At 45.2% G+C, this 22,913-nt stretch overlaps 2 protein-coding genes and 2 long non-coding RNA genes across 8 annotated transcripts; 2 read left to right on the top strand and 2 right to left on the bottom strand.

The window, feature by feature from the left end:
- The first annotated feature begins 811 nt into the window (after positions 1 to 811).
- enpp5 (ectonucleotide pyrophosphatase/phosphodiesterase 5) lies at positions 812 to 7,577 on the top strand. Of its 2 annotated transcripts, XR_009793901.1 has the most exons (5): positions 813 to 1,049; positions 2,691 to 3,541; positions 3,766 to 3,942; positions 4,691 to 5,167; positions 7,426 to 7,577. XR_009793901.1 is itself a non-coding variant. In XM_061813079.1 (4 exons), exons 2-4 carry the CDS (start codon positions 2,704 to 2,706, stop codon positions 5,101 to 5,103), a joined length of 1,428 nt encoding a protein of 475 aa, XP_061669063.1. In that variant the 5' UTR covers positions 812 to 1,049; positions 2,666 to 2,703; the 3' UTR covers positions 5,104 to 5,117. The 2 variants fall into 2 exon arrangements, 1 of the variants encoding a protein (XP_061669063.1); XM_061813079.1 differs by lacking the exon at positions 7,426 to 7,577 and having other exon boundaries at positions 812 to 1,049; positions 2,666 to 3,541; positions 4,691 to 5,117.
- LOC133496955 (uncharacterized) lies at positions 5,758 to 6,802 on the bottom strand. Its single transcript, XR_009793905.1, has 3 exons — positions 6,661 to 6,802; positions 6,005 to 6,125; positions 5,758 to 5,889 (listed from the first exon to the last, which is right to left on the bottom strand). It is a non-coding gene; the product is annotated as an uncharacterized LOC133496955 (long non-coding RNA).
- clic5b (chloride intracellular channel 5b) lies at positions 6,974 to 16,043 on the top strand. 2 transcript variants are annotated; one of them, XM_061813080.1, is made up of 7 exons: positions 6,974 to 7,079; positions 8,332 to 9,105; positions 12,396 to 12,505; positions 13,023 to 13,148; positions 13,491 to 13,597; positions 14,301 to 14,482; positions 15,013 to 16,039. In XM_061813080.1, exons 2-7 carry the CDS (start codon positions 8,482 to 8,484, stop codon positions 15,175 to 15,177), a joined length of 1,314 nt encoding a protein of 437 aa, XP_061669064.1. In that variant the 5' UTR covers positions 6,974 to 7,079; positions 8,332 to 8,481; the 3' UTR covers positions 15,178 to 16,039. The 2 variants fall into 2 exon arrangements, with proteins under 2 accessions (XP_061669064.1, XP_061669065.1); XM_061813081.1 differs by lacking the exons at positions 6,974 to 7,079; positions 8,332 to 9,105 and adding an exon at positions 11,118 to 11,250 and having other exon boundaries at positions 12,370 to 12,505; positions 15,013 to 16,043.
- On the bottom strand, positions 9,116 to 21,530 carry LOC133496954 (uncharacterized). 3 transcript variants are annotated; one of them, XR_009793904.1, is made up of 6 exons: positions 21,276 to 21,530; positions 14,348 to 14,498; positions 13,495 to 13,639; positions 13,077 to 13,134; positions 11,102 to 11,229; positions 9,116 to 10,994 (listed from the first exon to the last, which is right to left on the bottom strand). It is a non-coding gene; the product is annotated as an uncharacterized LOC133496954 (long non-coding RNA). The 3 variants fall into 3 exon arrangements; XR_009793903.1 differs by lacking the exon at positions 13,077 to 13,134 and adding an exon at positions 12,370 to 12,548; XR_009793902.1 differs by lacking the exon at positions 13,077 to 13,134.
- Between the last annotated feature and the right edge of the window lie 1,383 nt (positions 21,531 to 22,913).

Below are 22,913 nucleotides of genomic sequence, written 5' to 3'. Positions count from 1 at the left end.
ATTGAGGATTTTTTTAAATAAATTTTTTAGTACATTTTTTCGTGTCAGAAGTTCACATTTTTTTTCTGCACCATCGCTTTTAAATCGTATGACTTGGGAGCATGCTTCCGGTTGCTTCTGTATTACCGGATAATATTTTCCTCATGATTCCATTTAAATTGGGACGCCCACCAGCCCATCCCGAAGGAAAAACAACTCCACAACATAATCCTAACCCCTGTATTTCAAAGTTGGGATGGTGTTCTTGGCATTTTATGTTAACTTGGGTTATCTTTACCTTATATCTACATTTGTTTGATGATCTTTAAAAGGATAAGCGGGTCACAATATTGATGGATGGAAAAGATTAAACTATGGAAATAAAATGAAGGAGAAGTGAAATATTTATTCATGGTTTTGTATACTCCACCAGATGCCTCTGATTGCAATCCAGTAAGTGTGCCTTGACACACAGGCTTTGACTGACATCTTGTGGACATCTATAGAAATGCAGTTTACGTTTTTTGGGGGGGAGTTTCTGCTGTTCTAGGATCCACTTTTCTACAAATTAAATAACGAACACGTGCATATTAAATTCTTTTGAAAATTGAACATACAAAAGCATTCATCCTGTCTTCATGTGGTCTTTATTGTTAATGTGCTAGATGTTGACATTTGGCACATTTGTCTTTGTTTTGCCCAAGATTTATAAATAAGATCATCTATTTTTAATACAGTATTTTGAACTTCCATGCCCCGCCCCTCCTCCCCCTACCCCCTGAGTCCGTATGACGTCATTGGAGCGCCGCACTTGTCCATCGCGGCGCAACCGAGGAAATTACAAAGCGCATCCATTCACTTGCACGCCCACGCGCACGCAGGCCCGTCGTGGGTTCAATCGCACGACCGCGCTGTTGTCACGTCACCGTCTGAGCGGCGTTCCCATGTAAATGTGCAAAATAAATACGTGACCGCTGCCAAATAGGCGGGACTTCCTTCCGGCTGTCAGCAAGAGTTGGGCTGTTTATCTCGGTGCGGACACGCTAACGGTGCAACGATCAGATAGCCAGGTAAGCCTAATGGTGGCATTCCGTTTTCTGTCATCTCAATTTGGGTATTTTTTTTTTCCTCCTTCTCTCTCGCCGTTGAGTCGACGACGCGCTGTTGTTGCGGCGCACAAACGGTGCACAAGGGCCAACAATGTCTGGATCAAATTTGCCCCGGAATGCCGCTAATCTCGCGTTGCGCTTTTTGTTTGCATGAATGCATAACAACGTTTGTCCCCTATTGACAGAGCGTCGAATGTCAGAACTGCGCCGTGGTTTACTAATACCGGCGGAACCCCGTTTATCGCGGACATTTGACCGAGGCCCTCCCGATAAAGACACAACCCAGAAAAACGTCATTTTGATAGTTTTACCCCTCTTGGACTTTGTTCAAATGCACTTCAACTTATTACCCTCCGACTGAGAGGCAAAACACGCTTTATGGGTCACCCCCAAATTATAAGTTCATGGTCAAGATAAGTGTGCTGACACATAAAAGAGAATTACATCACGTATATTTTAACAGCATCTAATCTAACGAACCTCTTCTCCCTTAGTGTTAATGTATATTGTGCAACGCTGTATGGGCTGACCAATTTTATGGCAATTATTAACCCCCCCAAAAATGATACTTCAACACGTGGAGTGGCAACACATACAGAGTATAGAACACAAAACTCACAGGCATAAAGTTCTGCTTTGTGGGAACAACGACATTTATTGTCATAATAGTTGGGGACATTTTGCGGCCTCTTCTTCGTGCTACTAATTATGCTGCAATTCTACTTCCGGTTAACATTTGTGCTGCCCAGTATATTACTGCCTGATACTACACGAAGGCTGAATTGCTTGTACTTGCTTACACCAAAAACTTGTAAATGTGCACCAAAAAAAAAAAAAAAAAAAAAAAAAAAAAAATGTGAGAAAGCAATCTAATGTATAAACCTACAGTGGGAATAGCCAAATACATGAACTAATTTGAGTATTACACATTAGTACTCATGTAATTGGTCTGGAGGTTAAAAAATGCCGGAAAAAAGTTGTCCACTTTGAAGTAAAAATTTAGCTGTTTTTCATACACAAGTATAAATGGAATCTAACCACTGTTAATAATAATATGTTAACATGGATGGTGGGGCGCCACAGTGGCGCAGCTGGTAAAGCATTGGCCTCACGGTTCTAGGGACCCCCGACATGCCTGTTTGCATGTTCCCCCCGTTGCCTGCGCGGGTTTTCTCCGGGCAACATTCAATATTTATTGGACAGTCTAAATTGCCCGTAGGTGCAATTGATTGTTTGTCTCTATGTGCCCTCCGATTGGCTGGCAACCAGTTGAGGGTGTACCCCGCCTCCTGCCCGTTGACAGCTGGGATTGGGTCCAGCACTCCTGCGACCCTCGTGAGGATAAGCGACAAAAGATAAATGGATGGATGGATGGTCAGTGGAGTTAGTCCCAAGTATGTTTGGGGAAAATCCTTATGAGATGGACTATTACTCTATCAGGGTCATAAAAGTTAATCGTGAGCATCAAATATGTCACAGTGACATGTTCGTTTGTATTAGTCGTCAACAAACGCCAACATGGGAACGAGAGTTAGTTATTACATGTTAGTTAACTAAACCATTGGCTCACATTACAGACTCCGTCCCATCTTCTGTTGGCAGCTCTGACCACACGATGCAGGCTGGAGGTCCGGGCCTTCTGGCCCTCTTGTCGGCCCTGATGGCGCCTTTACTTTCCCTCCAGGACTTGGGAGAGCGCCCCAAGCTGCTCCTGGTGTCCTTCGATGGCTTCCGCTGGGACTACGTGCACCGCGTGCCCACGCCAAACTTCCACATCCTGATGGCGGAAGGCGTGATGGTGGAGCGGGTGGAAAGCGCGTACATCACAAAGACCTTACCCAACCATTACAGCCTGGTGACGGGCCTCCACGCAGAGTCGCACGGCATCGTCGCTAACGAGATGTTTGACCCGGTCCTTGACCGCTCCTTCTCCATGGAGGCGGACAGCATGTACGAGTCCCAGTGGTGGGAGCAGGCGGAGCCCCTGTGGGTCACCATACAGAAGTCCGGAAAGCGGAGCGGCGCGGCTATGTGGCCCGGTTCCGACGTGAAGATCCACGGAATGTTCCCTACTCGCTACCTCCCGCACAATGCCTCCGTTCCCTTCGAGACCCGGGTGGAGCACATGGTCCAATGGCTTTCCGCTCCTGACAAGGAGGCGGTGGATTTTGGGGTCCTGTACTGGGAAGAGCCGGATGAGAGCGGGCACGACTTCGGACCCGAGAGCTCCCAGATGGACGGCGTCATCGCCGACGTGGATGAGAAACTCGGCTTCCTGCGCAACGAGCTGAAGGAGGCGGGCCTGTACGGGAAGGTCAACCTGGTGGTGACCAGCGACCACGGCATGACGCAGCTCTTCGCCGACAAGATCATCGAACTGGACGAGTACGTGAGCCGAGACCTTTACACCTGGGTCGACAAAAGTCCCGTGGTGGGAATACTGCCCAAAAAAGGTAACTCTTACCAAAATCACCCTTACACCTGACGTCCCAGGGGCTTTTTTCTTCTTGGTCATTGGTTACGGTTAAAGGATTCCTGGTTCTCTCAAATGTACTTGGGTCTTGTTTTGGACCCGAATGATTTTAGTTCCTGTCATGGAAATATGCTAATCTTTTTATGGACGACGTGCTCAGTAGTTGTGACTGAAGACATAACATAACGGCGGCCCGTCTTGCAGGTAAGCTGGACGAGGTGTACGACAAGTTGGCCGACGCCAACCCCTACATGGCGGTCTACCGGAAGGACGCCATCCCCGAACGCCTCCACTACCGCCATAACGCGAGGATCACGCCCATCCTAGTGGAGGCTCGGGAGGGATGGACCATCGTGCAGAACAGGAGCACCCCGCTCATGCGTACGTCTCCACACCTGCTACAAATACCTCTGAGTGCCGCTCTATTATTAGCCCTACTTGAGTTGTGATTTTCGTTTCATGCTTTGAACTGATTCCCGCTTGATGAAATTAAAGAAAGAGTATGCGAGAGAGAGAGTGTGTGCGTGTGTAAAGCTTCCTCTTGTCTCCCAAAATTAGACATTTTTATAACCAGATTTGCGGTCAGGCGGAATTACTTGCATCTTTTGACACTTTGACACAGTAATGCTACCGAACAGCGTCTAAAAATAGTACTGTATCGTACATTTAAAAGGATCTGCTTTAGAACAATACCGGGTGAAACCGTGAAAACGCTGCCACGTTGCATTCATCGCGCAACAATGCAGGAAAAACGGGCTCCTTGTCAAAACAGGGCAGTGCGCACAAAGTGGAGACTGTCTGAACGCATTCCAGAGCTAAGCTAATATTAGCACGTGTGTTGATTTTTTTTTTTTTTTTTTTTTGGTCCTTTCTAGCCTAAAAAAATGAAAGTGTCAAATGTACTACTCTTGAAAACAGTACCCAGCAACAAATTGGGCATCCATCATCTAGAGCTAAGCCCATGTTAGTAGCATGTGTGTTTATGTTGTGTAATTTCTATCCTCCGAAATCGTAACAACGCTACATCATTCCAAACGGGCCACCAGAGCCAAGTGGAGACTGCGGAGTGTGAAACTCCAGCGTCCAGATCTTTCGGCTCTGCACTTATTTCGTCGCGGTCTCTCCTCAGGCGGAAATCACGGCTACGACAACACTCTGCGCAGCATGCAGCCCGTCTTCCTGGCCCGGGGCCCGGCCTTCCGCCAGAACTACGTGAAGCCCACCATGCGCTCCGTGGACCTGTACCCTCTCATGTGCCACATCCTGGCCGTCCCGCCTCTGCCCAACAACGGTTCCCTCGCCAACGTTCGGGACCTGCTGCTCCCGGAGCCCACTGCGTCCCCGCCCGCCGTACCCACCCCGGCGGGCCCGGCGGGGGCCTCCCGCTCCCCCGTGGTGATTGGCTCCCTCCTGGGGGTCCTGCTGGTTGTGGGCTTCCTGGTGGTGTTCGTTGGGCAGGTGACGCTCAAGCAGCTGCCCTCGCTCAGACACGCCAGTCGGGAGATGTCGCAGCCTTTGCTGCAAGAGGACTTGCACCTGTAGCCGGATGCGAGCGCAAATGCTGGACTTGTGCCCCCCGACCTGGAGGAGGTCCAATCAGCAGCAGGTGGGGAATCAAGTTCCACTGTGGTAGGACTTTCAAATCTTTCCGTGAAGCCTTTCCAGGCTTTACTGTGAATGTGAACAGGGTTCAAAATGGGCGGAAAATTCCCATTAAATGTTTGTTAAAGTACCACTAAATTTCTATAGGAAGCTAAGATATGGAATTAGGGAGATATTTCAAAGGGGAGACGTTCCGTGAGAATTACAGGAATTAACTTAGTATCGAGCGTCATTTTAATGAGAGATGTCGTAGTCGAGGGTTAGGGTTACGATCGCCATTTTTGTTACTTCGCTCGAGCGGCCGTGCTTCTAACGCTTCATCGTACTTCCTAATTTGGCTCACTACACAGTGGCTTAGTCCACAGAAACATGAAATTGGCTGATTTTGTCCGGATTATGCTAAAATGTATTTTCCACAACTTTATTTCAGTTGCCCTTTAACAGCCAATCGTCAATGTATTAAATTCCCATCTTTTTCCTGTTAATTCCCGGAAATTCCCATAGGAAGGTTCCACCTTTGAAAAACGTTTGCTACCTTTAATTATGAGCCTCTAACTTCATCACATTGTGTTCACACTCCTCGTGTTTGACATCCAAGCCCGATGTGAAGCTTTTGTTATCTAGCGCCATCTTTGCTCAGTGGAAAAGGAGACAGAGTGTCCACAACAACCGCTTTTACACTGCCTGCGAACCTGGAATTTTTCAGTCTTTTTTCCCCCTGTTATTCTGCATAAACGGAACCCAATGGGGGTGGGGGGGTGAATTTGAGGAAGAATTGAAAATCTTTTCACCTGCTATGGCGAAAGCAAATTTACACATCACCTCAAAGTCATCCGATTACCTGACTGCAGGACGTAGTGTTGCCGCGTGAAAACGCACACAGTCGCTCTCGTTTCGTTCTGCGTGGACACGAAAATGCCGATGTTCTGTTGCAGCGCCCATGCAGCCATTTTGCGGGATGTCTGTGGGGGGCGGGGGGGGGGGGGGAACAAGCGTTTAAAGGCTTAAATTGTTTGCACTGATGTGCAAAATACTTAAGAGAGGAAAAAAAGGACTTGCAACTTCTTGGTGTTTCCTGGTGTTGTCGTTTAAAAAAAATAGTAATATGAAAAATATCGCTGTGATAATGACGCGCCTGAGGGCTGGGATTCTTAAACGAGGGGAAGACTTTGATACGATTTCTCTCAAAAAATATTGTGAGGTGTGGCAAAGTGCCCGGGGGGGGGGGGGGAGTTTTCCTCCAATGAAAAGCCGTTTGAACATTTCTTTGATATTTAGGATAAGCTCCATGCAGTTCGAGGCGTCAAATTCATTTTTGTCGTAGTCACGGTTTCCTTCGGAGGGGCCGATATGAATGTCAACCCTTATAAATGTATGACTGCCTCACAATATTACATATATTGATTCATAGGTAGTTTTAAAACCAGAAACCAATTAAAAAAAAACAAAAAAAAAAACCGTTTGTTCAATTATTGAAACTGTTCTCAACTGGCTTACCTGGTTGGTCTGGTCAGTAGTGTAAAAAAACAAAAAACAAACTCAAACTAGTCGTGGAGAACGAGATGATGCAGTTGTAAACTCGTGCACAGTTTTAAAGTACGTCCGTCTCCAACAAATGTCCCTGTTGTAAACTTTGACCAAAAGGAGAGCAGATTGGTTCCGGATGACATACCCCCCCCCCCCCCAATTTAGTTGTCTTACTACTGAGAACCAAGAGCGTGCTTCGACTACTACCTGGATGTGAAGATGGATATTAATGACAAGTGATAAATACACCCCAACGGGTTTCCGTTTCCTTCTTCGTTTGAATGTCAGTCATTCCATTCGGCATCGCTTTGTGTCGTCGAGTCTTTCCGCGCTTGTGCTTTGTCCGTTTTTTGATCCGTGGCTGGAATGTGAAGTGCAGTTTTGCCATTGTGAGTATTTTCCCTTTTTGGAAGTTTTTGAATCCTCTTTTGCTTCGGGCCAGAACTGTTCCTGCCATTTGCACTACATGACCGACAGGGGGCAGTAGGTTATAAAGTGTCTACTTTGCACTTCATGTTGTAGTATTAAAAAAAAAAAAAATGAAACAAAAAAAAAAGTTAGGTGCCTCTCGCCAAAAATCAGCGTAGTTACAAAAGTGTTAGCAAGTTACTGAAATGAGTCATTTTCTTCCGTCTTTACGGCTTTCAGATTGTTGTTGCATTAACAAGGTACACAAACACCCCAAAAACTGACACTGTGATGTACTGTTTTTACATTTCTATGATACATTTTCAGCTGGAAAGAAAAAGTGTCTTGATGACAGGTGAATGAAAACGCACACACACACACACACACATTTGATTGATTTGTTCAAAGAATGATTGCCAGATGAGTTGCATTTGTGAAATGCAACAAATTTGGCCAAGAAATGAATTGTATTTACCATGCTAACAGGAATAAAATGCCTTCTGAGTTCAAAGGACTTCAAATCAAGTTGTTTTGATTCTCTGCTCATTGAATATTAGATATTGTTCAATATTTTCAAAAAATATTGAAATATAGCCAAAGATATAATTAATAAAGTAAAACTCGCAATGAAAGGACAAAAATAAATGTATCAAGTTATTTTATAAAGTAAAAAAAAAAAAAATCAACCAAAAAGGAGTTAAATTTTTTTTAATCATGTAAAGTGCATTGAGTATGAAATGCGCTAACCAAATAAATTTTTTTTGCAAACAATACTATAAATAAAAAGTAGTTTAAAAATAAATTAGAAATTATGAATAACAGCAAAGGCGTGGTTAGATTAAAAATAGATATTTTTACATTATATTTATATACAAATTTACAGTACAAGTGTGTGAATAGAAATTCAAAAAGAATTCCTGGACATAGAAATTAAAATTACATTTTAACAAATAAAGCACAAAGAAAAATAAATCAAAAACCCTATCGTCATAAATAATGTTTTGGTCCATTTTTTATCTTGCAGAATGGATTGATAAATCAAAATTAAGTATAAAAAATATTTGAAATGGTTATCTCATCTTTGATATACATTACATGACAGAACAAATATATATTTTACAATTATGTGCAAATAATTTATGAAAAAAATCGAAATGATCCCATCTAAAATAATAATGAAAAAAGAGGGTAAATTATGTTTTTATTTTTTTTAACGGCATGATGTTTTGACAGGTTGCAGGCTCGCTAGCGTTCCTCAAATTAAGGCCTATGAATGTCATGCGGGCAAGTTTGGACTTAAGCGGCCCAAAACTTTGCTCATCTGTTTTGCGTGTCAAGTGGAAGTGAAGCCGGCAGACTCCGGAGGGGAAGCTGGCTTTGTAAATGATCAGTGAGCTCGCGGGTTCAAAGGTCGCGCTCAGGGAGTCGCCGCCGTTGGAATTTGGCCGATCGGACGCCGCTTCGTGTTCAGTCACTCTCTCGGGAGGCAGCCGCCGCCAGCACCGCTCTGCTTCTGCGCTCCTCCTCCCGCGACTTCCCATCTCCAGCATGGAAGTGACCGTGGATGACATCATGGTCCACGTCTCAGCCGAGCAGGAGCACGCCTCGCCCGACTACATGGACACCAGGGACGGAGACAAACGTAGCCGATCCTCTTCGTCTTCATCCTCGTCCGACCACGAGGATGAGGTGAAAGCCCGAGAGAAGGCGGCGGCCAAGGTGCTGATGGAGATGAAGGCTACCTTCCAGAAGGCCCAAGCCGAGGAGGCGACCGGCTCGTCCAGGCGCTCCTCATCCTCCTCCTCTTCACCCTCGCCGGAGGACAACGTCGACGACGGGATGGTGATGGCCTACAAGCACCAAAAGTCCGACTCCAAAGCCGCCGAAGAGGACGAGCCGGTGAACTACGCCATCAAGACCCTGGAAAACGTCAGCCTGGATCCGACAGCCCTCGGGCCGGTCCAGCCCGACCATCCCGACAATCCCGAGATCTCGCTCTTCGTCAAGGTAGGACGCCCTCTACGCCGCCAGTTCAAAGGTCACCACTTGAACTTGTGTGCGCTTCCGCTTCTCAGTTCCCCAAAAGGTCCCATGTTCATGTCTGGCGGTCTTTCATCCTATAAATGCCTCAAGTTGCCGTTCCAGAATCCTGTTGTATACGCCGTGTCCGTTCTAGGACAACGTTTGGTTAAAATACGAGTCCCGATCTTTGCAGTGACCCTCGCGGGCGCGTCCTCACATTTATGACAGGTATATCTTATCTGCACCCAACATTCCGAGATTTACGGTGGGCAGAGGGCACCGGTGTGGAGTGCCACGCCCGAGTTTTGCACTGTTCTCCGCACTTCCATTTAAAAAAAAAAAAGCAACCATAGTAAGTTATGGAAAAATTAAGACGTATTAGGTTTCAGGGTCAAACTCTCGCCATCTTTAAACCTTCACTGACTGGAATAGAGAAAAATGTTTCAAGTGACATTTTAAAACTCAACTTTTATGTGTAAAACCACCCGCTAAATACTACTAAAATAATGTTAAACAATTCACTCTTTGACAATTCAAAGTCACTTTTTTTTTTTTTTTAGCAATTTGCCATTGTTGTTATTATGCCTTTTCTCGAAACTGACTTTTTTAAAAAAAAGCAATATTTTAGGTAATAAATTCAATGTAACAAATATACATAAAAATGTTCTTCAATTTATAATTTTTATTTTTGCACACTCCCAAAATATTTTTTTTGACATCATTGTCGTTGCTCCTTATAAATTATTTTTGTTTTAGTAAACAAATGAAATCTTACTTTTCTTATTGAATTTGAAATATGTTTTACATTTTTATTTCTTTATTCTTTGTCGCGAGTTGCCTCTGCGCCTTTTTCGGGAACTGCGACTTTTTCCAGGTTTCTGAAGACGTCGACGCGCTTCAGTTGCTGCAGTTTTCGAAACGTTACTGTTTGACAGGCCTGTTTATGATTAGCCTGACAAGTGACTGATTTTTACCACCATCTTTAAATAGCTAATCTGTCAGATATAAATATGGTTTATTTATTTTGTATTTCGTGACATTTGTTCAGTTTTGGAAACGTTTGGGCGACAGGAATTAAAAAAGGGGACAAATGGCGTTAAATATCATGATTTGAGTTTGCAGGAGGAAAAAAGTTAATTCACGAGGTTTGCAGATGTTTAATAATGAATATTACATCATGTGCATGCTATAAATTGTAATCACACCCAAAAAATGGAATCAGGAAGTCAAGTTTAACGCTAGCACCTCGCTAACGCTAGCACCGGATCGCCGCATAAACTGCAGGCTGGTGTGTGAAAATAGTCGCGGCTTGTAGGGCGGAAATTACGGTATGTCCCGAACCCCCCCCAATTTTTGCCATTTACAATTATATAGGTTTTAGGTCAGATTTTGTCATTGTACCGTGGATACTGTTTAAAATAATCCATATATATATGATGTAATTGCAATTACTGTATTATATGTGTTCATCATCTCAAGTTTTTTTTTTTTTTTTTTAACGAGAGATTTGTGTTGACTTTCTCCACTTGTTACAAAGGTGAACTCGTGGTATTAAGAAATGGAGCTCAGGCTCTCTTGGGACCATACACCCCCCCCCACCCCCCAAACCAATGCAGTACAGCTTGCCACCTGCTACCACTCAGTATAGTTCAACGGCTTGCCGCTTGCGTTACAGCTGCACTACTAAACAAATCTGACCTCAGTCCGCATCCGCGACCCATCAGCTGACTTTAGGACCACTTCGGGTCCTCTTCAGCGCACAGTCGGATTTCGACACCGGGACCATTTGTGAAGTTTCAAGGTAGAATGTAGCGGAGTGACACGTTCACGTGTTTGGCACAGAAGGAGAAACATGGCAGATCCAGACAGGGAGCCTGAAATTGAACTTTTTGTCAAGGTATGTTGTAAAAAAACGTATTTTTTTGGGAGAGGGGGGGGGGTATGAATGTAAAAACGTGTGCGTGTAGGAGTAACACAAGACCTGTAGCAGAGGTAAAGTTACATGTGATGCTCAGCGACGTGTGGCTTCTTCTTCTCCTCTTGTTCTGCATCCTCCTCCGGCGTTCGCCTCAGGCACCCCCGCCCCAGGGACTCGACGGGTGGGATGCGCTTGCACCAGAGGCAGGTGGCATAAAATGAAAAGAAAATAACAAATCATCCTCACGGGAACGCTAGCTAGTTAAGAATATTGACAACACGGCTTCAGAAGGTCTTACGGGATGTTCAATGAGTTTATTTTCTTTCCATTGCAGACGTGGCCCAGACTGGCCTGATGCCAAAACACATTTCATTTATAATTTTTTTTTTTTATGAATACTGGCTAATTTTTCTGACCATACTGTTGTGTACTGTGTGTACATCAGCAGCCTTTGTGTGTGTGTGTTCTCCATGTTACCTGTCATTCTGTTACATTATATGATTGCATGTGTTGTGTTGTTCTTGTTGTGTGGTAACATCGACACAAGCAGGCGCTGCGTTTAAGCTGACACAGCAGTGTTGGAATTTTGGACATGCAACTGGCCTACTGTTGTGTGTGCGTGTGTGCGTACTTGAGACATGCATAATTAAGATGGCGGTTGAGGTGTAAGCTCCCCACCGTGCGCCGAAACATGAGCTGACTCAAAATCAATAGGGCGCCTCTTGTTCAGAGAAGCATGTCGTCTCCTTTTCGTGACCTAATGTTAGTGAAAAGTGCCAAGTGAGGATAAGTGCTAAGGAATTTAAAATAAAAGTGTTTTAATATGTTTAATGTGGGCGGCATGGTGATTCAGCTGGTAAAGCATTGGCCTCCCAGTTCTGAGGTCTTGGGTTCAAGACCGGACCCACCTGTGTGGAGTTTGCATGTTCTTCCCGTGCCTGTGTCCCCCCCCAGGGCAATCCGGTTTCCTCCCACATCCCAAAATCATGCAACAATAATTGGACACTCTAAACTGCCCATAGGTGTGATTGTGAGTGCGACTGTTTGTCTGTATGTGCCCTGCGATTGGCTGGCAACCAGTTCGTGGTGTACCCCGCCTCCTGCCCGTTGACAGCTGGGATATGCTCCAGCACTCCCCGCAACCCTCGTGAGAATAAGCGGCAAAAAAAAATATGGATGGATGGATGTTTAAATCTGTGTGGGAGAGGACTTCTCAAGGGTATGTTTGGAAGATAAGACCGTTGTAAAAAATAAATGGGATTGTTTCCCTTACTGTCTAGTGACCCGTGTGAGGATAAGCAGCTAAGAAAATGGACGGATGTTTCCCCTACTTATAATGATGCCGAATTGTTTCCAGGCGGGCAGCGACGGCGAGAGCATTGGCAACTGTCCGTTCTCCCAGCGCCTCTTCATGATCTTGTGGCTCAAAGGGGTCGTCTTCAACGTCACCACCGTGGACCTCAAGAGGTGAGCCATCACGCCGCCGGCGTGCTGTTCAAATCTGGACGGACTATCGATAGGGAACTGCCAAAATGCGATACGATACGAGAGTGCCAGTATAGCACATCACGGCTGTCAAACGTAAGGTCCAGGGGCCAGTTCCAGCCCACCGTGTCATTTTATGAGGCCCGCTGAAGCGAATTGTTTGCATCTAGTTGCAAGTCTGGATCAAAATTGCAAATTGTCCTCACTTTTAATAACTTGAGCAATTGATAGGACCCCCTTTTTAAAATGACAATAACAATAGTGGAACAAAGTAGTTCCCTTGACCTTGTATAGCGAAGGTAGTTATCCTGCCTTTTGTGACAGTATAGGTAATAACAAGGCAATTAAACATTTATATGGTTTTCATGTCATCACTATGGAAACAATCGCCGTTTGGATTCAAAATCATTCACTCAGTCCCAACTCAAAACAATCTGATAAAGTTCCATTTTGTTTGAATGCCAGTTTCATATTTTGCAATTAATTCGGCTGCCTATAGGAAGCCGACGGACCTCAACAACCTGGCGCCCGGCACCCACCCGCCGTTCCTCACCTACGACGGCGACGTCAAGACGGACATCAACAAGATCGAAGAGTTCCTGGAGGAAATGCTGTCGCCGCCCAAGTAACACACACACAAAATAAGGTTTTAAGACGGGGATAGCGTTTCAATGTATGGGTTCAAGTCTGGGTTTGAGTCTTAAACAAGGATTTAGGTTGCAAATTAGGGTTTTGAGAACGGTGTTAAGGTTTCAAGGCCTGGTGTAGGTTTGTGTTCTGACTTGTTGAACTCCCTCCTTCTTGTTTCCTTCCAACATCATTTAAATACATCCCCACCTATTCCCTCCGCAACCCCAAATATCATTATATTATTTAGATGAAAAAAAAAAAAACGGCATGATAATTTTACAAATATAGTCATTCTGAAAACAATAACAATTGTTCTCATTCTCCTGCTGTAATTGAGGTACCCCAAACTGGCAGCCAAGCAGAGGGAGTCCAACACGGCCGGCAACGACATCTTCGCAAAGTTCTCCGCCTTCATCAAGAACACCAAAATGGACGCCAACGACGGTGAGGCAGCACGCCGCATTGTGGGAACTACAGGGTGACATACTTTATAAAAAAAAAAAAAAAAATTAAAAGGGAAGTTATAGTCAAGCCTGTCAAAATTAAAACAATTAAAATATATAATATAATAAATGTACAAATACGTTTTTAATGTTTTTATATTAAAAAATAAAATTAGATTTTGATTTAAATGATTTACGTGCAGAAATCCATTTTTAAAAAAAGGACATAAAAAAGCCTTTCAAAACTGTTTTTCCCACAAAAGCTTTAATAATTCTATTTAAGTTTATAATTAATTAAAAACAATAAATATGGAGGAGTGCGAATAATTCTTAAAGAATAGATTTAAAAAAGTAACATCCGTTTACTCTTAAATTTTTAATGAAGCTGTTTTAAAATATATCTCATTTACATATATATATTATATAAAGTTTAAAAGTATTATATGAATATTTAGGCTCCAGCACTCCCACGATTCTCGTGAGGATAAGCGGCAAAGAAAATGGATGGATGGATATATAAATATTATAATTACTAAGTAATTTATCATATTAATGAGTAGTCTGGCCAGGGTCAATGGATTCCTTCCGGCACTAGAGGGCAGCAGAATCCACTATTTGCATCCTGCTGAAGCCTTTGCTGCTACCTAGCGGACACAGCTTCACACCGCATTGGTTGCATGCGTTTTTCTTTCTTTTTTTTATAGCCCTGGAGAAAGCGCTGACGAAGGCCCTGAAGAAGCTCGATGACTACCTGAACAGTCCGCTGCCTGACGAGGTCGACGGCAACAGCGCCGAGGAGGAAAAGCCGTCCAGGAGAAACTTTCTGGACGGAAACCGGCTCACGCTGGCCGACTGCAACCTCCTGCCCAAACTGCACATTGTCAAGGTAGACGAAGAAAAGCCTGAAAGTTGACGTGCATGGCTGTCAAGACCGGACCCGCCTGTGTGGAGTTTGCATGTTCTCCCCGTGCCTGCGTGGGGTTTCTCCGGGCACTCCGATTTCCTCCCACATCCCAAAAACATGCAACATTAATTGGACACTCTAGGTGTGATTGTGAGTGCGACTGTTTGTCTCTATGTGCCCTGTGATTGGCTGGCGACCAGTTCAGGGTTTACCCCGCCTCCTGCCCGTTGACAGCTGGGATAGGCTCCAGCACTCTCTGCGACCCTCGTGAGGATAAGCGTCTAAGAAAATGGATGGATGGATTGAGAATGCAGCTAGTTTTACTGAGCAGAATGTTAATTAAGCATGTTTATCAAGAGCATACGGGCAAAAGTTTGATGATTCGCCATAAAACTCAAAAGCAGAGCCGCTCCAAGCCGCAATAATACATAAATAAACAATGCAATACACCACAAAACTCTCCTGAGCCAAGCGGACCGACATTTGAAAAGTTTGCCGTTTGCGTCTCGCAGGTGGTGGCCAAGAAGTACCGGAACTACGACATCCCCTCGGACATGACGGGGATCTGGCGCTACCTGAAGAACGCGGCCGCCCGCGACGAGTTCAACAACACGTGCGCCGCCGACTCCGAGATCGAGATGGCCTACAAGGACGTGGCCAAGAGGCTGGCCAAGTAGCCCCTTAACTCGCCCAACCTTCCTTTTTTCCCCTTGCCTCGGCCCTCCAGAGATTTATTAGTTTAAGGATGCTCAAAGGCGCTCTGATGCGAGCGGCGCTCCCGGGGCCTGCCGTCTGGATTTATACGTCGTGACACAAAGCTCCCTTTCACATGTGCCGCAAAGCTTTGACTCACAGGCGCGTCCAGGCGGTGAGATTTATTTATCCCCACGCCCGAGGCCGTCTCGCCCGACTCCGATGTTTATTATTGAGGTCCCGCCGTGGCCCGTCCTCCCCCGGGACGGCGCCTACGAGCCGTCAACGTCAATGTTCCTTTTGGTCCTCATTAAGCGCCGCCGGTTCTGCCTCTTCACGCTTTCACAAAAAGAAATACAGCGGGTACGGGGTGGGGGAGGGATACGTTCCGGGCCCACTCGTCATTTATGAAATGCAGAAACCGTAGGAAAAATTGGGTCTAGAGATGCGGGCCCCAAGTCAAATCAGTTTACTCGATCCCATTGTCAGCGCGATGTACGCTTTTTACATCTCAAATGAAAGAATATACAGAGTACAGCGGGTGGTGGAGAGGAATCCCAAGTCATTAAACATTCAGTGGGATAACAAATATTATCAAAAAAAGGAATAAAAAAAATAACCAACCATCATGTGGTTTATTTGTAGTTTCTATTACAACAGCAACGTGCAAAAATAACTTTCAGCGCACAATTGAACAACAAAAATCACTCAAAATGTAGTAAAACAGCATTAAATGCAAAGAATTATGGAAATAAATCACCTCAAACTGTGATCAAAGTGGTTTAAAAAATTGTCAGCTCCTTATTAGGCCACAGTAGTAGTAACCATTCCTTGCAGAGGATAAAGAATATATGCTTGTGAGTATTGTCATACGTGTGTTGCTGCACTATTTGTGTCAAAATATCCGCCGCTTAAAGCCTTAATACTGCAGTAATTATTAAGTTAGCCATTCTATGGCATTTCTCATTATGTGTTAGCATAAGTAAAGCTAGTGGGGGGGGGCATTCTTAAGTCAAAGTTGTTTTAAACGCACAGAAATTCTTTGCTCCATGTTTAGTTTGACAGCAAACTTTAACGTAGAGTGGCAATAAACAGCTTTAAGTAGCTTTTTTTGAAGAAGCGTTGACTATTTGCAAAAATGCTCGCTAAAGACATCGTTCATATCTCAAGTTTTTGCTTCTGCTCGGCAGGTACGTCTATCACCTATTTTTACTTGTTTGCACATTCCTCAAAAAACTAAACTTCAAACCGCTAACCGTCATCGCAAACAACGTAGGAGCAATACCTTGCGTCTGCTTGTTTACCGTGCTAATGCTAGCTTACTACAGCTAGCGCTGTTATTTAACACAACTTCAGAGTTTGGTGATGGAATTTCATGATGAACGGCCATGTTTGAGAATTGCGCTGGGGGGGGGGGGGGGGGGGGGGAATCAGGAAGGTTTAAGCTTTAAGTAGCTTTTTTGAACAAACAAATCTTGCTAGTGGTTTTAAAACTGAAAACTCGCCCTTTAAGTGGCCACGATGGAGCCGAAAGGTCCATTTTGATGTACTCAGTGTGTTATTGCGAGGTTTAAAGAACGGAAGTACGAAATTACAAAAAAACAAACGAAAAAAATTCATACGGTTTGGTTCTCAGCTAAAATAGGTCACAGTGGACCCAAATGAGCACCGAGTTCTGCTTGTACAACCCGCAAAATATCAGAGCTCTTTTGGGCTCGGCGGCTAACTCGAACAAGCGTCGAGCACGCGCCGCGGTTTGGAAAGATTAGCGTGAAAGCCGAGCACTCGGCAAATAAAATCTGACGCGGTGGCACCGAAATGACGGCTACAAACGAGAGGGAGCTCCCGCGCCAGGGATCGAACGCCGTCCCGTCTGGGAAAAGCCGAGGCGGGGCGCCGCGTGATCCGTCTCCGGTTATCCTCACTTGAAGAAAAAGCGCTCGTCCAATCCTCCGCGTTGGCCAAGTGCCGTCGAGTCGACGCCAGAGAAAATAAACGTACTGCCCGCCCTCCGCCTGCGTGGCATTTCCACGCCATCCAAAGCAGCGGCTGGCGAATTAGCACTGGTGAGAAGTAACGAATACTTTGTTCCTGTACTTAAGCAGATTTTTCAGTTCCCTCTCATTTTGAAAATCGATATTTGTACTGGGCGGCACGGTGGATCAACTGGTAAAGCATTGCCCTCACAGTTCTGAGGTCCCGGGTTCGATCCCGGCCGTGCCTGCGTGGAGTTTGCATGTTCTCCACGTGCCTGCGTGGGTTTTCTCTGGGCACTCCGGTTTCTTCCCACATCCCAAAAACATCCGACATTAATTGGACACTCTAAATTGCCCCAAGGTGTGATTGTGACTGCGACTGTTTGTCTCGATGTGCCCTGCGATTTCCTGGCGACCAATTCAGGGAGTACCCTGCCTCCTGCCCCTTGAAAGTTGGGATAGGCTCCAGCACTCCCTGCGACCCTCGTGAGGATAAGCGGAAAAGAAAATAGATGGGATGGATTAATTGGACACTCTAAATTGCCCCTAGGTATGATTGTGAGTGCGGCTGTTTGTCTCCATGTGCCCTGCGATTGGCAGGCGACCAGTTCAGGGTGTACCCCGCCTCCTCCCCGTTGACAGCTGGGATAGACTCCAGCACTCCCTGCGACCCTTGTGAGGATAAGTGGCAAAGAAAATGGATGGATATTTGTACTTTCGATTCCTTTGTCAAATTAGGCTTGTTACTGTTTTCCAACCTCCGTGGGTGGCGACGATGTAAACAAAAAACAAAAATTAACAAAATAAAATATTTTCAGCAGAAAAACTACAGTAGCGACACGGAGGAACGTGACCAAGGAACGCCATAGACAGGCGAACATAAATGAGAATTTTTAGCAGTTCAGGTCATTGTAAACCTCCCAACAAATGCTACTTGGACACACAGGGCGCCGCAACACATGTAAACCGAGCATACCACAATACTCGCAGCCATAAATCATCTTTGGGAAAAATGAGCATTGTTGGGGACCTTCTCTGCCTCTTCTTCTCGTTGTACGTATGCAAATGACGCAACATGGACTTCTACGCCATAAGAAAAAAAAAATCATTACTGCAAAATCCACACATTTTTTGCTGAACCTTTGCGAGGGTCACATTCAAGTGCGCCCCCACGTGTGTGGGGGGGCTTGCAATCACATTTAGCAGTTTGTTATCCGCTAATTAACAGCGTCCTGAAAACATCTGAACGCACAATGGGGGGGGCAGAGGGGTGTGGGCGTGGGCGGGGGTCGGGTGGGTGGGGTGTCGCCCCCGCGTCAGCGCTTGGCCGCGTTCCGCGGAGGCCTGTTCCGCATGAAGTTCTGGCACGCCGCTTACCCGCCTCGGCCTGACAGTCGGGATGATGTCTAATTCCAAACAGTGTCTCGGATCCGGGGGCCGCCCGCATGGGGTGGGGGGGGGGGGGGTGGGGGGGGCGACAAAGGGGTCCTTTGTCTGCGCGCTTGGTGGCTGTCCATGGTCCTGACACTTTGAAAATTGACGCCGTGCCTTTGAGGACCGAGCGCCTGATCAGATCTGGCAGATGTTATTGCATGGATGAAGTTGATTTAATAAGCGCACTTTTCTTTGTTTTTGCTGACTTCAAAAAAAATGTTCCGGGGGGGGGGGGGGGGGATGATGATGAATGATTTCTGGCTTGAAACCCGGTACAAATATAAAATCCGAGCTAACGTCGAGGTACAGTATATGCTTTATATGTTGTCATTTAAAATGAAAATATGGAGAATACGTCGCTTGATACGAGATTACAATTACTTTCCATATTCCCAATATTATATATTCGTATTGATATTACATAAAATATTTTACATACTTATGATCTCTGTCCACTTTTTTTTTTTTTTTTTAAACCAACTAAAACTCATTTAGGGCTGTCACTATCAAATCTGTGCAGAATAGATTCTCCTACTAATGATGAAATAATCAAATTATATAACCACCCCACCCCACCCCTTCACCATTAGTTTCCAAACAATTCCACTAAAAAGTATTTGATCCCCATTTATGAGGGCTGAAATTTGATTGTTTAACTGCATATTTTGGGACTGCGTGTAAGGTCAAATTTGGTGTACAAAACCTGTACAGAACTCACAGTTAGCGTTAGCGTGCTAGCAATTGCCATTTAAGTAAAAAAAAAGAAAAACTACCATTCAGCTGACTCATATTTTTCACGTTTTATGTACATGACACATTAAACTATTTTACGAGTAACTTCCAGACATTTCTCTGTCGTTGTGAGAAAAATTCTCACTGGCCCAGCACTGCGTCCGTCTGCGATTAATGTCCGTGTGAAACATGGCTTCCAGTGGTGTAAAAATGGTTCCAGGCGAAAGTGTTTTTTGTTTTTTTTCCCTACTTTGGTCCCGGCGGAGCTTCGAGGCAGAAATTTTGTGTCGACCTATTTTTCCATGTCGACTTGGCCGTATTAGACCTCCCGCCCCCCAGGATAAAACCATTACAACTACAAAATGTTTGGCGCATTCATGACATGCTCGACGCCATTTATCGCATTCCCCAAATACCCACATTTTCACACTAACTTTTTTTTGTTACATATACACCTCCTCCTTCCACATTTATTAGATTTGTTCAATACATTTCCAAACAAAAGATTCATATTTTATATTTAAACAATTTGAGTATATGCACAGCATTTTGGTTCAGCTTTGGCCCTCCCACGCAAATTCTACGCAAAGGGCGTTCTCTGGTGTGTTTTGTTGACGCCGTTTCAGAAAACAAGCGAGCTCTGGGACCCCAAAAAGTTGTTCCAAGTGGGGTTGGGGGGCGGGGGGAGGGTTCTAGGGGGGGGGGCTGCTTCAGCCCGTTGACTGATGATTTGTTGGCTTCTGCGAGATTCTTGGCAGATGCCTGGATGCGCTTCTGCCGCCAGCTGATCATTTCTCGCATTGGGTCAACAAAGACAAGTTGCGTTTATAAGTTGGGTTACGGTGTGTGTGGGGAGGGGGTCTTGTGCGTGGGGTGTGTGGGGGTGGTGGGATTCTGCGATCTGGCATTCATTTAGCTTGCAGAGGCAAAAGTGCGTTTGAGCGGCGCTAACTTAATAAGCACGAGCTAGCCTGCTTTTTTGGCTTCGGGGAGGGCGGCATGGGTGGGCCACCCCCTTCACCCGGCTAACGCTCATAAAAATCCACTAGGGGGCGCCAAAGTACACACTTGCTGTTGACTCAGTGGGATCAGATTAAATTGATTTTGGTTAAGTTTTAGGTTGATAGTGAAGCCACTTCCAGAGTGGACCTTATTGGCCAGGAGGTGGGGGGACCCAAACAGCCGTGGCCTCCACCCCCCCCCCCATGCTCAGGGGGGCCAAGACCTGCTCATTTGGATCGAGATGCACCTTTGAGCTTGGTCAGAAAAAGGACAAACAGTTTGAGTGAAAACAAAATCATTTCGAACATTGGAAAGAGTGCAGACCTGCGCCAAGGCTAAAAAGTCTTACACAAGTCCGTAAAACATTTTTAATCATACTTCCCGTTTTTAACTTCGTTTTATAAACCGCATGGAAGAATACAAAGATTAGATTGGCCAAGTCAAAACAGAGACTTAAACCCTATAGAGAGAATGCATAGAAATGTTTCTCTCTCTACCTATTTGGGTAATTTCAGTCTTGTAGATTTTCTTTGTGGGGGCCCACGCAGTGATGCCCCCCCATGACTCACCCTTCGTTCGCATCAGCATTTATCTGACGCAATTGTGCGTTACTCGGCCATAATTACTTGGCACATTTCAACCACTACTGCGTGCAGCCAGCTCGCGAGTGAGGCGCGCAGCCCTCCCCTCCGACCCCTTTTCGCCGCCCCTGGGCGCACATTAAACTGCCCTCTCAGGTCTGCCAGATTTACTGTAACTGTCACACACGATGAATAAAAAAAAATAATAAAAAAAAAAAGACTCTCAAAGAACTGAGACCGCAGACCAGTCATTTGCAACAATGAACAGTGTGTGCAATGTCTCACAAACAAACTCCATGTTCAGTTTACGTCTACCAACAAATACATAATAATTAACATTTGCAATATTTCTCTTACCGTGCATATTGCTTGATTTGTGAAACTCTTCGCCTTCCACAATCCTTTTCCTAATTTTCTTTACAATGCAAGCGGTCCCCCCCACATGCGCGTCCACACGCACGTGCGCGTCGACGTATAACGACGGAAGTGCGTCATCGATTTAACGCATAAAATGGGATTGTTTTTCATCTATTTATAAAATAAATGCTTGATGTAAAAAAAAAAAGTTACAAGTAGTTATTAACAACCTCGCCCCCAAAGCCGCCATATTGACCAGCGTAAAGATGACGTCGCCGCATACATACGTCATGAGCACGCGCAGACTGAGTGCAGCGGGACGGTTTCACTGTTTACATGATAAAATTTACTTTGAAGACAAAATTTAAAATGTAAAAAAAAAAAAAAAAATATATATATATATATATATATATATATATATATATATATTCCATCCAGTGGCGTCAATAGGCCTATTTATGGGGGGGGGGGTGCTGGCCCCCTCCCTAAAAAGTTGGCAAGCCCCCAAATAAATATTTTGTATGTGTTAATAGCCTCGCCCCCCTGAAAAAGTGATGTCATGTGCGAGTAAACAAATCCACAATATTTGAAAGCACAGCTTGATTTTTCACGATTTTGAAGGTTCTTTTTATATATGTGGCGATTATTATTATTATTTTTAATCTTTGAAATTTATTGTCACCCTGTAGGGTTGTTACAAGTATAAATTGCAGTTTTGCAAGGCCTCCTGTTGACCTTTCACACAGTAAACTTGATGCAAACGCCCTTGGGCTTCTGGCTCCTTTTACCTTAATTATTATAATTGCGCTGCACGGTGGATCAACTGGTAAAGCATTAGCCTCACAGTTCTGAGGACCCGGGTTCGATCTTGGCGCCGCCTGTGGGGAGTTGGCATGTTCTCCCCGTGCCTGCGTGGGGTTTTCTCCGGGCACTCCGATTTCCTCCCACATCCCAAAAATGCAACATTAATTGGACATTGTAAATTGCCCCAAGGTGTGATTTTGAGTGCGGCTGTTTGTCTCGATGTGCCCTGCAATCGGCTGGCGACCAGTTCGGGGTGCACCCCGCCTCTTGCCCGTTGACAGCTGGGATAGGCTCCAGCACTCCCCGAGACCATTGTGAGGATAAGTGGCTAAGGGAATGGATGGATGGATATTATAATTGCACAATGATGGGAATGTTAAACCAAAGCCAGTGACCCCCCCCCCCCGCCTCCATTTATTTCCAATTTAAGTTCACAGAAATCCCAAGAATGTTTTTGACGCGAACCTTCTAGAAAACACACTCATACACATGAGGATGGTGGGGGATCCCCCCCCCCTTTTTTCTTCTTCTCCTTCTTCCCAACTCATGTGAACACTTAGATTGGCTCTATTATGTCTGGGAATAATGTAAAACAGCTTCCCGGCGTGTCGACGTCTCTGCTCCCGTCTCTGGAACGCCACTTTGACGGCGGCGGGATTCTGGATGAGTGAGGCCCAACTACACCCCCCCCCCCCTCCCCACCTAAACTGCCGCCATCACCGCCATCCAAAGACAACTCAGACATAGCGACGTTCCCAAGGTGACACTGAACGGAAAAGTCGGAGTAACTCCGATGACGGACAGACGACGAGGAAAAAAAAAAAATCTGTTGGT

Source organism: Syngnathoides biaculeatus, chromosome 23 (assembly GCF_019802595.1).
Source record: "Syngnathoides biaculeatus isolate LvHL_M chromosome 23, ASM1980259v1, whole genome shotgun sequence".
Taxonomy (NCBI): domain Eukaryota; kingdom Metazoa; phylum Chordata; class Actinopteri; order Syngnathiformes; family Syngnathidae; genus Syngnathoides; species Syngnathoides biaculeatus.
This window is presented reverse-complemented; position numbering and strand designations above follow the sequence as displayed.

Bases quoted from the DNA above. Each gene is read 5' to 3' on its own strand.
- clic5b (XM_061813080.1), top strand. From the start codon at position 8,482: ATGATCAGTGAGCTCGCGGGTTCAAAGGTCGCGCTCAGGGAGTCGCCG. The intron at 13,149-13,490 runs GTAACACACACA...GCTGTAATTGAG, and splicing joins GAAATGCTGTCGCCGCCCAA to GTACCCCAAACTGGCAGCCA. The intron at 14,483-15,012 runs GTAGACGAAGAA...TGCGTCTCGCAG, and splicing joins CCAAACTGCACATTGTCAAG to GTGGTGGCCAAGAAGTACCG.
- enpp5 (XM_061813079.1), top strand. From the start codon at position 2,704: ATGCAGGCTGGAGGTCCGGGCCTTCTGGCCCTCTTGTCGGCCCTGATG. The intron at 3,542-3,765 runs GTAACTCTTACC...CCCGTCTTGCAG, and splicing joins GGGAATACTGCCCAAAAAAG to GTAAGCTGGACGAGGTGTAC. The intron at 3,943-4,690 runs GTACGTCTCCAC...GTCTCTCCTCAG, and splicing joins CAGGAGCACCCCGCTCATGC to GCGGAAATCACGGCTACGAC.